At 26.8% G+C, this 22873-nt stretch overlaps 2 protein-coding genes across 2 annotated transcripts in view; one reads left to right on the forward strand and one right to left on the reverse strand.

The window, feature by feature from the left end:
- LOC119680203 (DNA-binding protein D-ETS-4) overlaps nucleotides 1-22873 on the reverse strand; it is a 47986-nt gene that overhangs the window by 10264 nt on the left and 14849 nt on the right. The gene's annotated exons all lie outside the window — the stretch shown is intronic.
- On the forward strand, nucleotides 15223-16879 carry LOC119680205 (high affinity copper uptake protein 1-like). Its single transcript, XM_038092903.1, has 2 exons — nucleotides 15223-15655; nucleotides 16172-16879. The coding sequence occupies exons 1-2, from the start codon at nucleotides 15527-15529 to the stop codon at nucleotides 16649-16651; spliced, it is 609 nt and encodes a 202-aa protein (XP_037948831.1). The 5' UTR covers nucleotides 15223-15526; the 3' UTR covers nucleotides 16652-16879.

Consider the following 22873-nt stretch of genomic DNA (forward strand, 5'->3'; position numbering starts at 1 on the left):
CTTAGAACAACGATGCCATCACTCTTAGAACAAACAAACTACAACAATGAGCTCTAGGTTTACTCTCTACCCTTGTTTTGGTTTGCTCGGAAAAGCTTTCCAGCTCGAATAGATCGCAGCTTAGTTAGTGTTTCTCTATCTTGGTAGTAGCAAGACTTTTGTTTTGGTACTTAAGTTTTTAGATACAAATTTGTTTGAGTATTCGAAAGCAAAACATATAAAATTATAAAATCGTAAAATACAAAACCAACAACAAAAGATTGCTTTTGTATTTGAAACAAAATAAAAAAAAAACATTTAAATGATATCGAATTTATTGCAAACTGGTTTTTTTTCTTAACTTTGTTTTTATTAATATTTTTATTTTTTTAAAACTTGCTAAATATACTTTCAATGGAAAAGCACCGAACAAATCAACCAACGATCGATCGACTGATCAATCGATAGATCGATTGTACGTAATGGAGAATATTTATCTAGTGTTTGTTGTTGTCAAGTTTAAGATACAAATGAATTCTACACTTTTTACCATACAAGTCTACGAATATTTACAATAATAATAAATTTCATTATTTTACATTTTCATTAGTTTATAAAAAAGTTTCATTTCATTTGTTTGTTGTTGCTATGACCAACTGCTATTCATTGATCTACACTCGTTGGTATCGTGTATAAAGTCATTTTTCGAATTTATAGTTTGTATCTTATATGGGTTTTTCCAAGTTGTGTTAAGTTCGCACTTCACTTTGCAACAGAACATTTTTATTAAATTGTCTAAGTGGTCCAGTGTCAGTTAGAGTGCCTTGGCTTGCTGTTCTTATTGAAACATAAAAATTCGTTCGTTACGTGAGAACTATCTGTATCTGTGGATGGAGATATGAAAATTATGTATGGCTATATGACAAATCAATAATTTTATGCAAATCGAACGTAAATCGAACAAGTCACGAACATAACAACAATCTCAGCTAAACCTTAGATTGGCATACTATAGTACACCCCTTGCGTTTATAATTCCAACCATTTGACATATACAAGGTTTTTGCTTGAATATATAACAATAAAGTTCAACTAATTGGCATGATGAAGTACATTTCTTTTATATGTGGGCTGTTACTGTTCTATAAATATTAAGCCATATTAATAGTTCTATTTATAAAGTAATGCTGAAAAGATAATTATATTTAATACAGTAAATAAGAAGCCGTTACCGCAGCACTGCATTAGAAATGATATTATATGCAAATTAAGGCCATTGGGGATAATGGAAAATTTTTGTCTATTGTCTATTAATAGAAAATAGAAAATTTTTATTTTTTAAGAAGAATATATTATTCACAAAAGTAATTAAAGGAATGTTACTTTCTTATAAGTAAAAAATAAAGTCAAAAGTTGCTGAAAATTTTTTAGCTTCAATTAATTTTTAATAAATTTGAAATCAATATCATTTTAATTTTTGATATTTATATATTTTAAATTAAATGAATTTTAATTTATGTATGAATGTACGAAGCAAAAAAGATTTTAATTATTCTGATAGAAGTTGAACAATCACACTGGAAAGGATGAACATAACTAAATAAAGAGTACAGTTTCATTTTTTGTGTTTTTAGATCATTGCACGAATATAAATAAAGTGTAGAACTACTCAATACAATTATTATTATTATTATGGGACGTGGCACTTGAACATCGGGTCTATTGTACCCCCTTCTGGGTTTTGAGCAGGTCACTAAGCGTGGCTGCGTCAATAAAAAGTGGTATAAAACCTACTTTATAAATAGTCTAGAATTGTTTTAGTTGGTGCTTTAAGCACACAATAGATCTTATAGATCGGGATGCATTCATAGCCTATTATTTAATAGTAATAGAATCCAATTTGCAGGGTTGTATTGCCGCTTCTGTAAGGGTATACATTTCAAGGAGTTTATTATATATGTGCATTAGCGCAGGGCATTCTAACAGTACATGTGTGGCTGATTCCTCATTCTCATCGCAGAATTTACAGTTTGCATTCGTATATATACCCAGTCTCTTGAGGTGGTATTTTAAATTACGATGCTCTGTTAGGATTCATGTGATGATTTTAAGTTTTTCTTTTTGATGATTATATCTTGTTTAGAATCATATTTGTTTTATTCAGGATCAATGAAAACTGTTTTAGATGTTTCTAATCTAGATTAATGAAAAATTTTTTAGATTTTTGTAATCCAGTTTAATAAAGAATTTTATATTTGTGTTTTGTAATATACGTTAATCAAAAATTTCTTAGATGTTTGTAATGCTAAATGAATGGGGCTTAAAATAAACTTAAATAGTCTGGAATCGATTGAGACTCTTTTCTTATATCAGATACTCAGATATCTTGACAACTATTCACTAGAATAACAAAGAAAGTCTTAAGAACACGTTAAAAATATAGTTTAAAAATCATGCAGAACGGATTGTGAAATCTACCTCTACAATATAGAACAGTAAAATTTAATATTGAAAAGTTTAATGATATGTATTCACTGTGTATAACTTTATATAATTGAAGTGTTACTCAAATATATTAGTCTTAAGGTGGAATCACTGTTAGGGAGGATACCGTGCAATAAGATAGAATACACATATCAGTGACTTGCAATACTGTGAGAGATGTGTAACTGACATTTTTCACAGAGATGACAAAAATGCTTGACACCTGTCTATACTTCTTTGAAGTAACCTACATTTCTACTTTCGAGAAGTTTTTAATTTTTTGAAAGGATACACTCATTATCCATTGTTCAAGGATGATTAATTGTTAAGAATGGATTAGTTATAATATCGTATTAGTAGCAACATTATGCATCTTAAATATCTTCAGTTTTTATTTTCACTTATATTCCACATTGAATTAGATGAACCCAATCAATTACTAGTTCTTCGTATTGTTGTTGACGTATAAAGACAAATAAAAGTGCCGTTTGACTTGACTATTTTTATAGAAAAATTCTATATTTGTATTTATATTTTAAACTAAAGTTAAATATGACCTCAAGGCTAGTGGGACACATCTATAAATGTCCACCAATAGTTAGATATTAAGAATCTAATAGCTATCAATCTTCATCAACAACATAGAACTAAAATTAAATATTACAAAATTAAGGATAATATTATAACTAAACATTGTCCTGAGTTCTCCAAGTAAAAGCTCTGTTTTAACATAATACTCAATGAATCTCGATAATGTATACCCGGTTTTGTTTTAATAATGAAGTTATTACTCTAAATATTTATTCTGAACATTTCTATGTAATTATTTCTTCTATAAACATTGTATAAAAAAAGACCCTAGCCGACTTTGATACTAATCATTTTTTATCATAATACTTAATGAATCTTGATAAGGCATACCCGGTTGTTTTTAATAATGAAGTTATTGCTAAGTTATTTTGAACATTTCTATGTAATTATTTCTTCCATAAACATGGTATAAAAAAAGAACCTAGTCGACTTTGATACTAATCATTTTTTATCATAATACTTAATGAATCTTGATAAGGCATACCCGGTTGTTTTTAATAATGAAGTTATTGCTAAGTTATTTTGAACATTTCTATGTAATTATTTCTTCCATAAACATGGTATAAAAAAAGAACCTAGTCGACTTTGATACTAATCATTTTTTATCATAATACTTAATGAATCTTGATAAGGCATACCCGGTTGTTTTTAATAATGAAGTTATTGCTAAGTTATTTTGAACATTTCTATGTAATTATTTCTTCCATAAATATTGTATAAAAAAAGACCCTACCCGACTCGTGATACTCATCATTTTTTATCATAATACTCAATGAATCTTGATAAGGCATACCCGGTTGTTTTTAATAATGAAGTTATTGTTAAGTTATTTTTATTCTAAACATTTCTATGTAATTATTTGTTCCATAAACATTGTTTAAAAAAAGACCCTAGCCGACTCTGATACTAATCATTTTTTATCATAATACTCAATGAATCTTGATAAGGCATACCCGGTTGTTTTTAATAATGAAGTTATTGCTAAGTTATTTTGAACATTTCTATGTAATTATTTCTTCCATAAACATTGTATAAAAAAAGACCCTACTCGACTCTGATATTAATCATTTTTTATCATAATACTCAATGAATCTTGATAAGGCATACCCGGTTCTTTTTAATAATTAAGTTATTGCTAAGTTATTTTGAACATTTTTGTGTAATTATTCCTTCCAAAAGCATTGTATAAAAAAGTCCCTACGTACATTTAATCTAATTTTAATTTTTTAATTTAGAATTTTATTTCAATTAATGAGATTATTTTTTTAAAATAATTTTCTATCTATTTAATTATTACATCCTGCTAAAATAATCAAACTAAAATAGCCATATAGGTTTTTCACAACTTGTCGATTAAAATTCATAAAGTGAAAGTTAGCAAACAAACAGATGTGGTATTAATATGATATGAATTCATTGAGAAAAAGGTATAAGTTTTTATTGGCATTTTGTATGATATTCTAAGTATATTGAAAACCGCAACTATAGCATATAGAGTACAAAATCATACCACAAATTATATTAGCCACTTACGCCAATTAAGAAAACTTAACAAGTTCTGTCAATTTACAAATAATAAATTGTTGTCACCTTCTTAATGAGCCAAAATTAAATATACGAGTAACGTAATAAATTTAAAAAAAAATCTGTGGAATCATTTTGGATTTTCTAAAAATATTCGAAGGCACTTACTCAAATAAAAATAGTTTAAAAATATAAAAACTGTTTACAATTTTTAAGTACACAAAAAATTCCATTTATGACGTTTCGTTTCGTTTATTGAAGTTTTTTATTTGAAAAAAAAAATATATATATAGAATGTCTTATTTACAGACGGACGTAACAGCTACTGTAGAACAAAAAAAAAAAATTAAGTTTTAAACGATATAAAAAAAAAAATTAAAATAAAATATAAAAAACTATATATATAAAAAAAAAGTTATATAAAATAAAAATAACAAACAATTTCATTTATAAAATTTATTACAATACAAAACGAATTTGAAAACGTGATTTTATTAAAACTGATTTGGCATTGTTTGTTATTACAAAAATCTGGCAAATCTGGCAAATCTGCAAAGCAGGAAACGTACGGAATTTCCAAAATGATCTAATTTCAGTGGTAATTGATCATTAAATTCTAGAGGAGGACATAAATCAGTACGAGTACTGCTTCATAAAGTATTTATTTACTTTCATTAAAATTTGCATTGTATTCATAGTCGTATTCGCATATTCGATTAGTGCAGGATTTTAAATTATTTTAAATTATTTTATAGTTTTTTAAAAACAAAATTTACATTTAAATAGTTTTTCAATTGACAATGCAGCTTCAACGTAAAGTGATTAGTGACTCACTTCATAGACTCTAAGGTAGATTAAATGTAGCTCCAAGCCTCCCACTTAAAAGCGATTATTAATTGTACATATATTATAAACTATAAATGTGTTTTTAATTAGTTTTTATATTTTTATTTACTCATATTAAATGCAATTTATTTCCAATGAATTTCTTCTTAGTCAAAATGTGATTTAAATTCCTTACGTTGTAATTTTCATTTGATTGATATGCAAAAATTATTGTTGCATTTAAAAGATTTAATTGCACTAAGAGTAAAAGTTGCGAGAGTTTTGTAATGCTAACTCAGACCTGTCTAGTTAGTGTAATTAAGTATAACATACATAGTTTAGACTTGTCTAGTAGTTGTCAAGAGATAGCAATATTCATTAATTATTTTCTACTACAATATTCTAGAAACACCAATTATTTTGCTATGGCAAACCAAGCAAAACCATCAATTAACTATAAACTATTAACGCTGAGAATTTTATTATATTGAAATTAGAAAAAAGAAAGATACAATGTATCTGATTGAAGGTTTTCAAAGTATATTATAATAAAAAAACAATTAATAATTTAATTGTGAAATTTTGGTATCACATAATACAGAATTTCATATTTACTTATATTCATAAAACAAACCAATTTTAAAAATAATATTAGCAGTAAGAAAACACTACGTAAAAGTAAAAGGGTAAAAAATCAGAAGACATCCTTAATTATCAAGTATTTAAACCGATAATCATTGATTATAAGCACAATAAAAATATCCTTAATAACTAGAAGGGTTCAAATAGAAGTAAAAAGGCAACAACAAAATTTTTTGGTTAATTTATGCAAGTTTGGCTGACCATACAACACTTATCCGAGTATTGCCAAGTATTTATAATCATTGGTCTTAGGAAATATTTGAATTTTTTATTTAGTTTTTAGTACGTATATAATTTGTTTTGACTGCAACAGCAATATAATATTCTTAATAATTATTTACGAAAAAAAAAAAAATTAACAGATATTGAAATTGTGCATAATACTAAGAAGACGCTATTTTTTTGTTGCTATACGTTGTATAAAAATTAAAAATCAATAATTATTAATTAATTTTTCATTTAATTGATGGGTTTTTTTCGCATTATCCTTTTAAATGAAACAATTGAACACATACATGTAGCCTAAAAAGTATTTGATATGATTGAAAAACAATAAATAATAATAAACTACACATAATATATAATAAAAAAATTAATAATAAAATCAAGTTTATACATCACTTGGTTGGTTGTAGGCATTGGTTGGCTTACTTTTTCTTACTATCCCCTTTTGTAATATGTATCATTAGAAGAAAACTTTCATAGCACACAAGACAACATCATTTTTGTTGTTAATTTGTTTGTTATTTGTACATAAGATTTATAATTGCGTTGATGTTTCTTTATCAACACACACAGAGACACAAAATTCAGTCAGTCATGAAAGAATTAAAAGGGCTTTAAAATCATTTATTCAGTAACTTACATGCTAAATCAGTAACGAAACGTACAAACTTAAAATCCCATAAATTTGAAAGGGACGATATCAATTTGAATAATATGCTTAAATTTTACATGATTATTTCTATAGTAAAGAATTGTCTATATAAGTAACATATTAAAATTGCTCAGTGCTTTAATTTCAAAGTTCAGTTGCAATCATAAGTATATATGCAAAAAAACAGAATAAAAACTGATGATTCTTATTGTTCACTCAACTTTAAGGTTCACCTATATTAAAAATATTGTCAAACCTAATTACAATTCAATAACTTAATGTAGTATACCTATATTGCAAAAATTGGTGTTTCTTATTCTCAACTCAACTTAAATGTATACCTATATTGCAAAAATTGGTATTTGTTATTCCTAACTCGACTCAAATGTATACATTGGATAATGATAAAGAAAAGGACTACACAATTATTTACAAATTACGAAAGAAGAAAAAAACATAAATTAAAAATTAAATTAAATTAATTATTAAATTCATTAATTAAATAAATAAAAGTCAAATTGGCATTTGATTTCTTAACGTCTGTAAAAATATTTAATAAATAGATTTTGATAAAGAGGTTTTTCGAACAGTAGTGAACTACAACAACAAAAATTCATTTTATATTATTTTAATTAATTGATTTTTTAGCTGTTTCGAGTATTGTCAAATACTTATCATCAGTGGTCTCGGAAATAATTCTTGTGTTTAAGAATTATAATAAAATAAAAATAATTTTTTGAGATTGCAAGTATTGAACTTTCGTTCTGCTAAATTTGTTACTCAGAGTCAGCACACCTTTTCAGTTTATATTTATGTTGCAGTTTTTGCTTCATATGAAATGCTTTCCGTGTAATATTTTGAAAAGTAATCATTGGTAATTGTTTATAAATAACATTGATTAAAGCTATAAAAAAAGTTGTTAAAAATATTTTTTTTAAATAAATAAATAAAAGTACTTCTACTTCTTTGAATTAGTTTGGACTTAACACTTCTTGTATCTTTTGGTGGTTTGGTTATTACATTTACAATATGACAAATCAATATTTGCTTAATAACTTAAAATAATTCTTGATTACAATGAATAGCAATTATTGAGTTCTTAATCGGGGTTCACATGCACTCGCCTATACAATACCAAAGGTCAACGTCAATAATCGTTTATCGATGACGACATATTGAAAAAGTTACAAGAAAATAAAAACAATTATTAAGAAATGATTAAAAAAAAAATCTAAATGCACGATCAAAGTGCATTAAGTACGTCAGTAGTCTATGAGTAACAGAAAAAGAGCGATTCTCAGCGGTGACTGCATTCTCGTTCTAATGGTTGAGCGGCTTACTCAGGGGATTTTTGAACGTTCGATAAACAACAACCACCCGCTTGGGTTGCTAGTCAGAGGAAATTGTTTGTAAACATTACAAGCTCGGTTTAATAAATCAAAAATATATTCAGCACGCTTTCAGCAACGTAATTAACAATTACTGTAATATTATTAATTAAAATGCAAAAAAGTTTTTTAAATTACTTTTAATTTTAATAGCACAAAAACAATAAATATTGAACAACGCAAACGCAAGCGCTCAGTTGAGTCATAAAAATTTCGGTTAAATTCGTAAAAACTAATTTTAATAAAGCTGAGCTTAAAATCGAAGAGAAAAAAGTTAGAGTAATTAATTAAAATATACAAACTTTTTGACAGAATGTAAATTACTTGCTTAAATATTTTTGGTATTTTCTATATGCAGAAAATTAAAAAAAAAGTTTTTCAAAAAATTTACTATAATTATTTAATAATAAAAATTGCGTGTGAGCTTACGATTTATAATTGCATTGCATTAAGTGCATTAATCAAACTGCAAGCGAAACACTAATAAATTTGCATTACGTTTGGCTATTAACAAATTGCCAAGAATAAATTTACAAAAAAAAACAGAAAAAAAAAAATAAATAAAAATGTAAACAAATAAATGCAAACTATTGCATACAAATGAAATTATTTATTTATTATTGTTGAACATAAAAATGTTTGCACATAAATTGAAAAGTGAAAAATTATTTTTATTAAAAATTTAAAAACAAAAAAAAAACAAAAAAAAAATAATAGATATAAAATTTTCATAGCCGCAGTAGTGAGAAGGGTTGGGCGCGCATGCGTACTTAGTTGCTTACGCGTGCAGAATTAGAAATACTGCACAATTTGATGAAAAGCATAGATAACCACAAATGTTCGTGCTGCACTCAGATACAAGATATAAGTATAGGTACAGCAGTACGGGTACCGGTACGGGAATGGGTCTAGTACGGGTACACCTGCATGTCTGTGCTGTTAAAGTGTCTTAAGTACTTTTCGTTTCTATGCAAGAACGTGAAAATTAGCTACTGGCTTTAGGGATTACGCACGTGACAAAAAGCGTTTGCTCTGCGCTTTAATTTCATTTTGCACAGATACAGATACAGATACATATAGATATAGATATACAGATACAGATACGCAATGTGAGCAGTTTTAAGAATACAAAACAAATTCATAGACACAAAATAATTTTAATGTTTAGTCATTTATGCAAACGGCACCGGCACCGGTATCGGCTGTGGCGTACACAAACTTTATATTCTGCAATTTGCGAGAAGTGCATAATTTATGGGTGGTTTGGCGTGACGGACACTTCATTTATAGTTCTACGTTTGCAGCATAAATGCACTTTGAATTTATAGTTTAAAAATAAAAGTAAATTAAATAACAAATAAACATTTTAAAAAATTTATTATTAGCCATAAGTGTGCACATTTTGAGGTTGTTGTGCTTACAGATATTTATGCAATTCAGTTATGTTATGGGATTATTGCACAAGGAATATATAAAAAATATATTCAGAACTCACAAATAATATAAAACAAAAATTGAATAAAAATGAATAATTAATAAATAATGTACGAGAATAGCAACATTTCGAAAATTATTTTGAAATATCTATATCTAACTATTATCTATATTTGAATAAGAAGAAGATAGTAGTAGAGTGAATTAAACATAAGCAGACAAAGTTAGTTTAACATTATATATTAAGGTGAATAGCTGGAAATAGGTGCTTGTGAATAAAAAAAACTAAATTATATTATTGTATTATTTGGTGTAAAGGTAGTAAACTTAATAGAATACATTCAACTCTTAAGAAAACTGGTTAACGCCCCATGGTATGTAAGAGGAGCTGATATCCACAGAGATCTGAGAGTGGATTCAGTTGAAAAATACATTAAAGATCGTGCTCTGAAACTGTTCAATACAATTGACAGTCACAATAATCCAACTCTCAGTATCCTAAAAATACAGCGAAATTTCTTAAACACAGGCAGATACAAAGACATCAGATCCATCATATTATAAAGCCCCGTAAAGCCCCGTATTTAGTGTGACTTAAAACTGTCCACAGATAAAATAGAGTAAAGGTGCTGTTTCACCAACTCAGACATCTGAATATCAATATCTTTCTAGTCCAGATTAAAGTTGTAAAGTCACTAAGAATCAGTGATGAAACGTGTCCTATCTGGAAGGGTGTGTGACCCTTCTACAATGTTGTTTTTACATGTACCGCTTAAATTAAAAATAATAAATTTAAATATATGAGATGTTTTACTAATAATAACTATATTACATTAGGCGACAATATATACACAACATGATCTTTAACAATTTATTAAAAGAATAACATATTAAATAAATTAAATTAATAATATATATAAATATATAAGTTTAATATTATATCAATATGGAATAAACACAACTTTTCATACTCCTCTTATAATATCAGACCAACTTTTTTCAAACAAAAGAGTTTGTACTCAGAACCATACATGTTTAAGCAGTGATCAAACAAAATCGAACACACTTGTAATAACATATTAAATAAATTAAATTAATAATATATATAAATATATAACTTTAATATTATATCAATATGGAATAAACACAACTTTTCACACTCCTCTTATAATATCAGACCAACTTTTTTCAAACAAAAGAGTTTGTACTCAGAACCATACATGTTTATGCAGTGATCAAACAAAATCGAACACACTTGTAACGTATGAATGTGCGGCCAACTTTTCCGCACACTAAACTGCTAACTGCGGGCTACTGCTAAAAAAGGAGAGACGAAATTCAATACAAATGTACTGCGATTTGAGCTGCAAACTTATCAGTACAACTAACAACTATAGCAGCTGAGAGAAGCAAATGATTGAGTTTTCATATACAATTATATTTAATTCTTTTTGCTAAAAGTTTAATAAAATATTTATATGGAAATGTAATAAATAATATTAATTCTCGATGTAAAGTTATTTAATAAATATATATATAATATTTGACATTTTGCACCTTAGAACAGTCGCTTCAAAGACAGACGCATAAACTTAAAAGACAGAACCGGCATTTCATTCCTTAAAACAGACCCATCATGTTGAGATGGTAACGTAATCTATGATGATTTGTTGCAAACTCTGGCAAAGATCTTATATAAGAAATTTCTAATGTCTAACAGAGATATCAGCACACGGCCTTATATTCTCTTCACATAAAATAAAAGTTAAATGATTAGAACTTTAAATTAAGTCGATGATCGATCCTCTATTCTGTTTTTAACTGAGATCAAAGCCGGATATTTAAAAATTTCTAATATCAGACAGAGATAGAAGTACTCGACCTTATATGATCTTTTAAGCTAAAACAAAAGCCAGTTAATCAGAAATTTCTAATATTAAATAGAATAGAACCTCATCTTCTCTTCTCAGCTAGGGTTATAGTCGAATAATTAGAAATTTCGGACATCAGAGTCAAATAAATTTTGCAAAAACTAATGAAAGTCCTGACGAAAAATACTCTTGATACACTAACTTTGACAGTATATCTTAAACAGCTACTACTTTTTTGATGCTAATCGCTTAGTATAATATAATATCTTGTATTAAAATAACATTATAATGAGAGATTTTTGATTAAATGTCTTACTATTTTCTAACCACTTCATTAACATTATTCTCATTGAAAATATTTTTATTAATCAACAATTTAAAAAATTTCAAAGTTTTGCGTAAGTTTAAATTCATTCAATAAAATTTCAAAATATTGCAAAACAATTCCAAGGAAAATTTTTAGTATATAATTAACTTCTGCTCTTAATAACAATTTTTCCATATGTAAACAATTTCAGATAAGTTTCGATTGAATATTAATTATTTTCCACTGTTTGTTTTTAATGTTCATATTACAATGTTTCAAAAGTATATAATTATTGACAAGTGTCTATAGTAAATAAAATTAAGTTAGTGAGATTCAAGTTAATATAATAAAAATAATAATAAGTTGAATACTAAGTTTTATACGAAAATTTCCCTAAGCTTAAATATATAACTTGTGTTTCATTTAATGTGTAAATCTCTGAGTTTCTAAAAAAAATTCAATTTTAGTTATATGGAAATACTTTATTAATCTATCTTCACTAGTTAGTCACATTAACATTAAATTAACATGATTTCTTATTTCCATACACTTTATTTAAAGTTCACATAAAATTTGTAAATAGTGCTGGAGGAAAGCATTTAGACATAATAATACAGCATTGCGTTAGTTATAAAATGGCTTTGCATGCTGTCTGGCAGTTGCGTTATGATTTTAATGTGAGGAATTAATTATTTGTAAAAATAATTGTTATAAAAATGTCTTATTAGAATTTAGTTCCATTATAAATAATTTTTCTCCAGACTTTGGCATTAATTTTCTGTTCTTTGAAAAGTCCGTTTAAGAAAAACGAACTTCAAAATAATTCTATCGCATGTTGTGCTTTTAAAAAAGGAAAAATTAAGATAAAAAAGCTCAACATTTTTATAAATGAATATAGTAAACAAATATCTTAGTATATATCAAAAAATAAATATTGAACTAGTGAAATAATAGATGCTTGTTGGTATACATATAAAAATTTTCAGATTACTTAAAAACAGTTTAGACCTTGAAGAATTTATGAGTAAGTGAGATATACTATATAGCAATGAATTTTTAAATTATTTTGAAGTGTTTTTATAAAGATTATATGAATGACCGTTTTTAGTATCCGGACTACTTATATATTGTTTTTTGTATTTACGCTATTATGAGAGGAAACTACCCGATATAGATTATATGTAACTTAAATTATATATTGTATCTTCAAATTATATGGATCATTCTTTTACAAGAGGATGAGCTTTTAACCTCATCATCTTCAATATTTTTTTTAAGCTCTTTTTTAAAATTGAAACTTTTGTATGTGGAAAAATTTTTAAATTGTTTTCTTTGGAGATATGGCTTTTGAAAACTGGCATTTTAGACTAATTTTTAAATAGCTATATTTCAGGCGCTGTTAATGGTAGAGACTAAAAAGTTTTTGCTTTGTAAAAATATGTTATCAAATATTTTAGAAATAGTTTTAACAATTGAAATTGTTTATACGTGAATATTAATATTAAACGTTAAAAAAAAACCACTGCAGACAAACTTAACATGAACATGAAACTATAACTATACTATCTGAGACTAGAAGAGACAAGGACGGTCTATGAGTTCTAATACACATATATACAGTATTTAAATAAACTAAATAAGCATTTGTTATGAAACTTATTAACTATTTTTTAGTCACAATATATATAATAAAATATATTATGTTCATAAAATAATATTAAATATGCCTAATATATATACAATATAAAAAACTAAAAAAACTTTGGAAGCTATTTTAAAAATATATTGATAGAGGTAGAATTACTAATTGTTCTATTCTTCTTCTATTCTTTTATTCTTATATATTTTGCAAATATTTAAAATTTATTATATTTATAAAACTGAAACTGATCACAACTAGTATTTATAATAAGTCCATATAAAATTTCTTTTTTAAGATGATTAAATATTAATTTTATTGGAACTTGTAAATTCTTCTATAATTATGATCTATACAATATATTGTGTTTATAAAAGTGAAACTGATTAAAAGTAGTGTTTAAAATGTATCCATATAAATTTTTTTTTTTCTAAAATAATAAGTGAAAGGAAAACAAACACCTAGGGTATTTCATGGATCATAAGGATACAAGACTAGGAAAGATAGGCTCTAAACTCTCTTTCATTACAGAATTTGAACTTGGAAAAACACTATAATCCGACTAAGGGGCACAATAGATTTTTTAAGAAAGTACTATCCTTTCTTTTTCAATAATAATTATAACTTAAATAAGGAATTGATATGGAACTTATTAATCCTTCTACACTTACAGTATATAAAAGATATTGTGCTCATAAAATAATTATGGATAATATATATACACTATAAAAGAATAAAAAAAAATTTGAAAAACTATTTTAAAAACATTTTGATACAGAATTATTTATTTTTTTATAGTTATAATATATATAACTTTTTATGTTCATTAAAGTGAGACTGATCACAACTACTATACTGTTCATAATGTATCTATATAAAATTTGTTTACTAACACAATTCAAATAAGCAATTGATATGGAACTTATTTATCTTTTAATACTTACAATATATAAAATATATTATGTTCATAAAAGTGAAACATACTGAAGCTAATATTTATAATGTATCTATATATCTATGTATCTAATAGTAATATGCATTCTATAAAATTTAACCTTGAGTGCTTAATGTGCAGCTGCACTGTTAAAAGTTCAGAAATTTATGCCGTGTTTGATTTATTGCGGGTTAACTTTATGCTACCACGAATTTGTGCCTGTAACTGACTACCTTGAGAAACAACTGCATTGAATCTCAAAGCACGACGTACGGCGTACTAGAGTGGTAGACTCACTCTGGTGCAATTCTAAAACAGCGCAATTCGTTTTTGTATTGCACAGATAAAAATTGCATTTGAATTGTAAAATAACAAATTTAAATTGAAATGCTTGGAAAAACTAGTTTATATCAGGCGCCGCTCTCATGGCTTCGAATTGCTTATATAAAAAGTTTTTATTTTGTTTACAAATATATTTTGTTTAAATAACCAAAGAAGAAATATTGTATTGAATTTTTTACTTAATACAATATAAATAACTTAAATGAATGTTAAAAAAATTTACATAATATTTATCGGCTTGTTTGGAATTGAAGATGAAACAATTTGTAACTCAGACTCTCTGTGGAAGTTAACAAATCTCAGTCTCATTATTGTCCACTTTGAGTATAAGGTTATATCTGCACTGCACTCAGATCGTAAGCTCTCCAAATAATATGAACTTTTATTAAAAGTAAAGCTAAAACAAGCTTCCAGTGCTGGTCGAACCGCTCAGACAACAACGGCTATTGCACCATCAAACGTATAATTTTATTTTGGCTACACAACCAAGCCCAGCTCAAAGCTAACTCAGCTCAGAAGATATCATTCAAAAATTTATTTTTAAGCTATTCAAAAACCACAACACGTTTGTGTGGATTTTCAGTTATAATATTGTGAGGCGCGTTAAAGCAACGTTATTCGCATATATCGCGTTACCAGACCAAAACATAGAGCACCGAAAATAAATATTGTAACAATATTGCTTCACAATGGAACACGATCATCACCAGCACCAACATGAGCACCAACACCATCATCATAGCCCAACACAACAGCAACAGCAACAGCAGATGGATGTTGTTGGTGACGGCTTAGACGACTGCCCGATGATTATGACGGTAAGTTACCTTTGTTGACTTAATAAATTTATTTGATTAACTTCGTACAAGTTTATGATGTACACATTTGTGTAAATACTTCAGCGATACATTAAATCCGAAACGAAAACACTTTGCAGACGAGCGTTAATTTTCAAGAAGAAAAGAAGAGGAAGAAAATGAAGAAGAAGAAGAACTATTTGCCAACAAAATAATCCCAAAACGCGTTTAGTTAACAAATTATTTTTATCAATGTATAATCAGTAAAATAGTTCATACATATATACATATCCAAATAGTCTTTATCGTGCAAGCCACGTCTGAAAAGCTCCATTTGATGTCGTAATTATTACGGCCTTAAAAGCTCTGCGAATTACAACGAAATTGCATGATTGCTAGTCTTCAGCGAACAAAGAAAAAGTACAAGAAAATATTTAAAAAGCTTTCACATATATTATATATAAATTAATAATATAAAATAAATTTTTTTATATATATATTTTATATTTTTAATATAGTACATATTATTAATTTTAGTTCCATGGTGGTCACTGTGAACGCATACTCTTCGATAGTTGGATGGCAAGTACTGTTACCCAATTTGTTATATCGGCTTTTGTTATATTCTTGGTGGCTTTTGGTCTTGAAGCACTAAAATTTGCACGTTTCTATTTACTGAAATATACTAATAAAAAGGAAGCTAATTATCGTGCTAAGAAGAGACAGGAACGTAATGATATTGTCGTCAGTACAACTATACCGGCGCGTGCCTCTTCCAACACACCATTGACTGATAAATTTGAAAATGAAAGCTTTTTCGGACGCATTACATCGCCATCACATCTAGTGCAAACGGTCTTCAAAGTGATACAGATTATTATTTCCTACCTGCTGATGTTGATTTTCATGACTTTTAATTATTGGCTGTGCTTGGCTGTTGTGTTGGGTCTATCTTTGGGTTATCTACTCTTCGGGTGGATCAAACAAGATATGTTTGATGATGATTGCTGTCATTAAATAATGAATTATGTTGTATTTGCATATTTTAAATAATAAAGTCTATATTCAATATTGGCGCTATATTTGGAAACATTAATAACATTTTTTATATTCTAGCATTTGAAATTTTAATTCATTGGTTTTTTATAAAAGGCTAGTAACGCAAGTGCTGCTTTTTTACAACACAAAAATGTATCTATATCTATGCTTCTACTTTCAATAAAGGTTTCTATATTCTCACATAAATTGTCACTGTTTTAAATTTCTTGTTATAATATGGAATGAGATAATATTTTAGTTCAGTTGTGTTTGATATATGATAAAAATATTTCTATATTCAATATAGGTATTTTGAAATACGCAATACATGTTTTTTGACCGTCCAAGCAAATAGTTGCAATAACTACACCACTTGAACAACATAGAATGGCAAATTTTGAGTGATATACAACCATTCAGTTGCTGGAAGTCTTAGGAGAATTGAAGAAAATTAATCGTCGAAGGAAGTTCACACTCTAACACGACAATGTGAGCTCCCACACATCGCATCACATCAGAGTTTTTGGGGTCTCAAAACGTCGAATTGATGGGTCAAGTGCCTTACAGTCTCGACTTGGCACCTAAGAAAAAATGACCGATCGTTCAAAACTCTAGTTTTGGAGACACCAACTTCAAAGTGAATATTATATAATTATTATATATGGGTCAACCGCCTTACAGTCCCTACCTGGCACCTAATGATTTCTTCTTGTTCCTAAATATTAAGAAAAAATGACCGATCGTTCAAAACTCTAGTTTTGGAGACACCAACTTCAAAATGAATATTATATAATTATTATATATTTATGTAGGGCAGAAATTAGTACAAATTTCCGACCCTATACTGTTACGAAAATTGTTTAAATCGAATGTAAAAATGTATTGATCATGGAGCATAGTTCGAAAAATAATAAAACCATTGTCACTGATTAATTACTATGTTTTTATTGTTAGGTGCAGGACTTAAAAGGCAGCTCTTGTGTGCGTTCCACTATAAATACTGCACGACAATATATATCACCAAAAGATCTTAATAAACATCAAGCGTATTATTTAAAATTTAATCAATTTAAACTCAAACTAAAAACTAAGTATTCATTAGATAGAAAGTGATTTCATGCGTTGATGGTGCGATGGATGAGAGAAGATGGATGGATAGAAAATGGACAAAATTGTTCAAAAATTGATGGGTTACTTGTGTAATTTTTTAAAGTGATTAAAGAAAAAAAATAATCTAGGTAGGCAGGGATAATCGGTGCAACAGTAGTACCATTTCTATTGTTACATATGGAGAATGACCCAATTATATTTGACACTACTGTCGCCAAATGCTACATAGATTAGATTAAAAATCGAAAGCCTATTATTTCTCACCATTACTCCTACAAAGTATGTACTTGAAGGCTATTAATAATACAAAAAACTTAAATATACATTATTATGTTATAGTAAATACTGGTGTGAACTGTTTCTTAAATTTATTATTCAATTACATTATATTAACAACAGATTGTTAAATTTAATTGCAACAAAAGTAAATTAAACTAACAACAGTGTTAATATCACAATGGTCTTAATTTTATGATCACTTAAGTTTTATGTCTATATTTTATAACTATATCGGTATATAAAAAATGGAAAATATTTCAAAAAACTACCGTAAAATTTTATTTTCCATGTATTGTAAAATATGCAAATGAAAATTACTGAATTATTGCATGTTTATGATGTTTTTATAATCTAAAGTTATTCTAAAGTTGTTTAATTTATATATTTAAACACGGAAAGTTTTATAATCGAACAATTTTTCTCTCACATAAAAAAAAACTAATTAAATTGTAAAATTTTTAAGTAGTTTTCAACAAATTCAGTTTTGTACAGTCATTTGGTGAATAATAAAAAAATTTCATTGCTCATAGATTGTACATACACATTCTATTTACATAAAATGTAAAGAAAAGAATTAATTATTTTAAGAATAAAATAAAAATATTTAATTTTTACAAATAATTCCATACCCGTTTGATATCCGTATTAGGAAGTCTTTAAAGGACATCCTGCATTTCGAAAAGAGGAAACTGTTAGAGGACTGAGATTTTTAGCTCCTGAAAAGGAGTTCGTAGGTTTCAAATCCATTTTGTACGGACGTTTGTATGGACAGATAAGACTTTTAGTATTTAATATTTATTATTTAATATTTAATTTAAATTTTAATTTTAATTTTTAATTTTAATTTTAATTTTAATTTTTAATTTTTAATTTAATTTAGTTTTTATTTTTAATTTTTATTTTAATATTTGATTTTTTAGTATGTTGCAGTATTATTAATATATATAATATGTTTAATTGGTTATGGTTTGAGGTTAAGTAGTTTGCATACTTATTTAATATAATATATATTGTAGTGACTATATATATTATTGGGGTATGCCTAGAATATCTTATTTTGCCATCAACAGTTCTTAAGGTTTAGGGAATAGGGTTATTGACCTTAGCGTCACTCGCGGGTGTTTGCCAGTTGGTAGAACTCCTAAGGTTGAACACTAATACCAGGATTTTATTGGTGTTAGCGTTGAACAGGAAACAAAGCTCAGGCCAGACTATGTGCGGATTTAGGTTTGTTTCTGAAATATGGTACTTGACCATTTTGTCGTTCCGTGTGAGCGATGAAGGGGTTAATGTGCTGTATAAACATTACAATACAAGATCTGTTTTTACTGTTATAAATCTAATCTTTTCTAAATTAATCTAATCTATTTTAAATTAATAATATTTCAATTTTCATATTATTTAAAAATTAATATAAAATAATTTGTATTATAAGAAATTAACATTTTAAATACATTATAGTCATTATTATCATTACTTCTTTTAAATTATTATTATATATTGCGATATTTAAATAACAATAAAAATTTAATTAGAATAAACAACTTTAAATATAAATGAAAAAATCTTTATTTATACGTATATATAGCATAAATAGTGTCTTTTCGCTTTGACATAGAATAATTTTCTTGATATGACTTGAAGACCAACACATTGTATTGTTATTTCCTCTCATAAATAGTTTTACCCTCCGTGATGAGTGGTAAGCTTTGACAGTAAAGCTTTTGTCTTGAAAACTAAGCTCACTTTAAAAGCTCTCAAACTAGTAGTTAAATATTTTTTTTATGATTCTCTAGTTTACATTAAAATTGTTTATAATTAAATTACTTGTGGAAGTTTATTTTCCAACTAGGTAGTACTTTCATATACCTATATTATTATAAACTATTTTTTGCATATTATTTTTATATTTTCTTGGTGCTATTAGCTGCGTCTTTGATTTTTGTAACCCTTATGGTTTCATATAGGAAGGTGAGCACTGATCGGAGTGAAATAAATAGAACTTAAAAGTATAATAACTGATATTTTTTCTACTGCGAAGCTTCATTTAATTAGATTGTGATAATTTGTAAATTTTTTTTTAACAGATAAAGATCTTAAGCTAGAACTTTGTTTCTTCTCTTTGATCGAAATGATGGTATTATTTGATGGTATTATTTGTTGTAGTTAATCATTGTTTATTTAAGCTTTTTTTGTGGTTGAGCACTTTAACGGAATGAGAATAAAATATTATTTGTAAATCTATAAATTTAAGGCATTAATATTGATAGTGCGAGTATATAGTGCGAGTATTGCGAACTCTAAGTATTATTCGACACAAGTTGGCGACATTTTATTCTTCTTAAAAGTGTGACATTTTTCTATACTTTATTCAGAGAATTTTATCATATCAGATCGGTATATGTTACGTACAATAACTCAAAAACGAAAAATAGAACTAACCCATGAAAAATATCTTGGAACGATTTTCTACAGTTTTTGATGTAGATTAGTGACATTGAGTACATCGATAAAATTATCTCCATTTTTCGCAATTGTGAACAATAGAACAAAAGTGAAGTTTCAATGGATGTGCGAAGAATTTGGACGGGTTACAAATCATGGAGTTATGCGTATGGTACTGAAGCAAAATAGCCATGGATTGCATGGATGTTTCATGATGAAACATATACAACCAAAGTCGTTCAAATCAAATAGCCATATTTTTCTTTTAAATTGTGAGTTAATGAAGTTGGTAACAGCTATCACCTTTACTCGTTCTTCCGGGTGCAAGTCAATTGACTGAGACTGGAAAAACCGCGCACTACATCACTTTTGCGTCACTTTAAAACCGTTTTTTATTTAAAGTAAAATAGAACGGATATCGGCAAATCTTCTGATTGTTGCTTACATTTTTGGACTGTGAACAACTCAGATCTTTTATAATTTTTTTTTTCAAAAAGTATAAGAAAAATTAGAGAGAGCGACTACCAAATACTAACAATTATTCATCATGACAATGAGAATACTTTTACATAAACAGAAGCAAGTGAGTTTTTGAGTACAAAAAACAATGAATAAATGAATCATTTGGCAAACAGTTTTCATTTCGCTCCCAATGATTTATTTTTGGTTCCCTTACATGGAAGATAAACTGCATTAACAAATATATTTGTGCACAGAAGAAGTCGTCGTTGGATTCTAAAACTTTGTTTTGAAGGAATTGTAGTATGTTATGTATGATAAAGGAAATTTTTTTATTCATCTCTTTGTTTTTTTTTGTTTATTTATGATTTCTTTTTCTTTTCATTATCAAGGAAACATTAAAAAACAGAATTTTCAATTGAACTTGGGCCTAATCAAGCACTATTTTGAGGACTATTTTGGAATAACATTGCAATAAGCGTTAAGGGGTCTATGTTGAAAAGTAAATATAATTAGTTTTAACAACTGAACTCCTTACTTAATTTTCCCTTCACTTATCAAACAGTACATTTGATGGTCGAAAGTGATCTGTTGTAGGAATACCCGTGTCTACTTAGATTATTTTAGTTCATGAAAACTTTAAGTGATTGTTGTGAACACAAAAGATTATCTCCGGATTTTTTTAAGTTGTTTATTTTTTTTTTTAATAAAATATATTATAAATAATATTAAATAAGAATGGTTTTATAAGTTAACATTTTATAATAAAACAAAATAAAAAAGTTTGTTGACCGAAAATTGCAAAAACAATAGTAAAAGAATACTTTGATAAAAAGTAATTAAACATTTTGGGTGGTACAGTCATTAAGTTTTTAGAAAGTGTATATATATATATAAACGGCGTAGATACACAAAAAAAAAATACAAATACAAATATATACTTGTCTTAATAGCGACAAGGTCGCATTTAAATGTTCTAACTACTTTTTGACAATCTTACAAGTAAAGTTACCATATTTTAATACCACAATAAGAAGCGTAACTAATTTGACAGAACCAAAAACAAAAAATTCATGAAAATATAAAAAATATATCAGCAGATAAAAAATATTATACAAAAGTCAAAAACTCAAACAAAATATAAATTAAACATATTAAAAATTTTAATAAATTTAAAAAAATAAAAAAATTAAAAAAAAAGAAATATATTGCGAAACCAGTTAAAAAGTGAAAAATATGTTTCAAACAGCATGAGATACATTAGAACAATTTAATTCGATTACAAAATCCAGTTTATACTATTCAATGCACAAAAAAAGACGTTTGGTAACAGGCACAGAACGAAAAACACTAACAAAAAATTAATCAGATAAAAATATTATGTCAGATAAAAACTTTTATGAATATGGTATATACTTTTTTATTTTGAGTTTTAGTTAAATAAAATGTTTCGTACTTATATCGCAGTTTTATGCTTCGGGCTGTAACTATTAGTGCGGCTCGAACTGTGACTGTGGATTTCATTGTGTAAAAAATATTGATACAAATAAATAAATTAAGGCACAAATGTATAAATTAACAAATAATTTATAAAAAAGTGCCAACTGGCCCAACCCATGCTACAATTAAACAACAGCTACAAGATACGAGATATAATTACTTAGCAGTATTTTTAGCAGACAAAGAAACGCTTCAGAATTTAACCTTGAGTTTTGCGTTATTTTTTGAGGAGAAAGAGTGCAACTTAAATATTTTTATTATTTTTTTTTTTTATTTTTAATATATAACGTTAATAACGCTTTGTTTTAAATTATTTAATTTAACAAATTAAATTTTAACAAAAGCAGATTGTCCTGTAACTTTCGTGTGAAAAGTGTACTTCAATTAGTTTATTGACATATTGTTGAG

The sequence above is a fragment of the Teleopsis dalmanni genome, chromosome 2 (assembly GCF_002237135.1).
Source record: "Teleopsis dalmanni isolate 2A chromosome 2, ASM223713v2, whole genome shotgun sequence".
NCBI lineage: Eukaryota > Metazoa > Arthropoda > Insecta > Diptera > Diopsidae > Teleopsis > Teleopsis dalmanni.

Bases quoted from the DNA above. Each gene is read 5' to 3' on its own strand.
- LOC119680205 (XM_038092903.1), top strand. From the start codon at position 15,527: ATGGAACACGATCATCACCAGCACCAACATGAGCACCAACACCATCAT. The intron at 15,656-16,171 runs GTAAGTTACCTT...TATTAATTTTAG, and splicing joins ACTGCCCGATGATTATGACG to TTCCATGGTGGTCACTGTGA.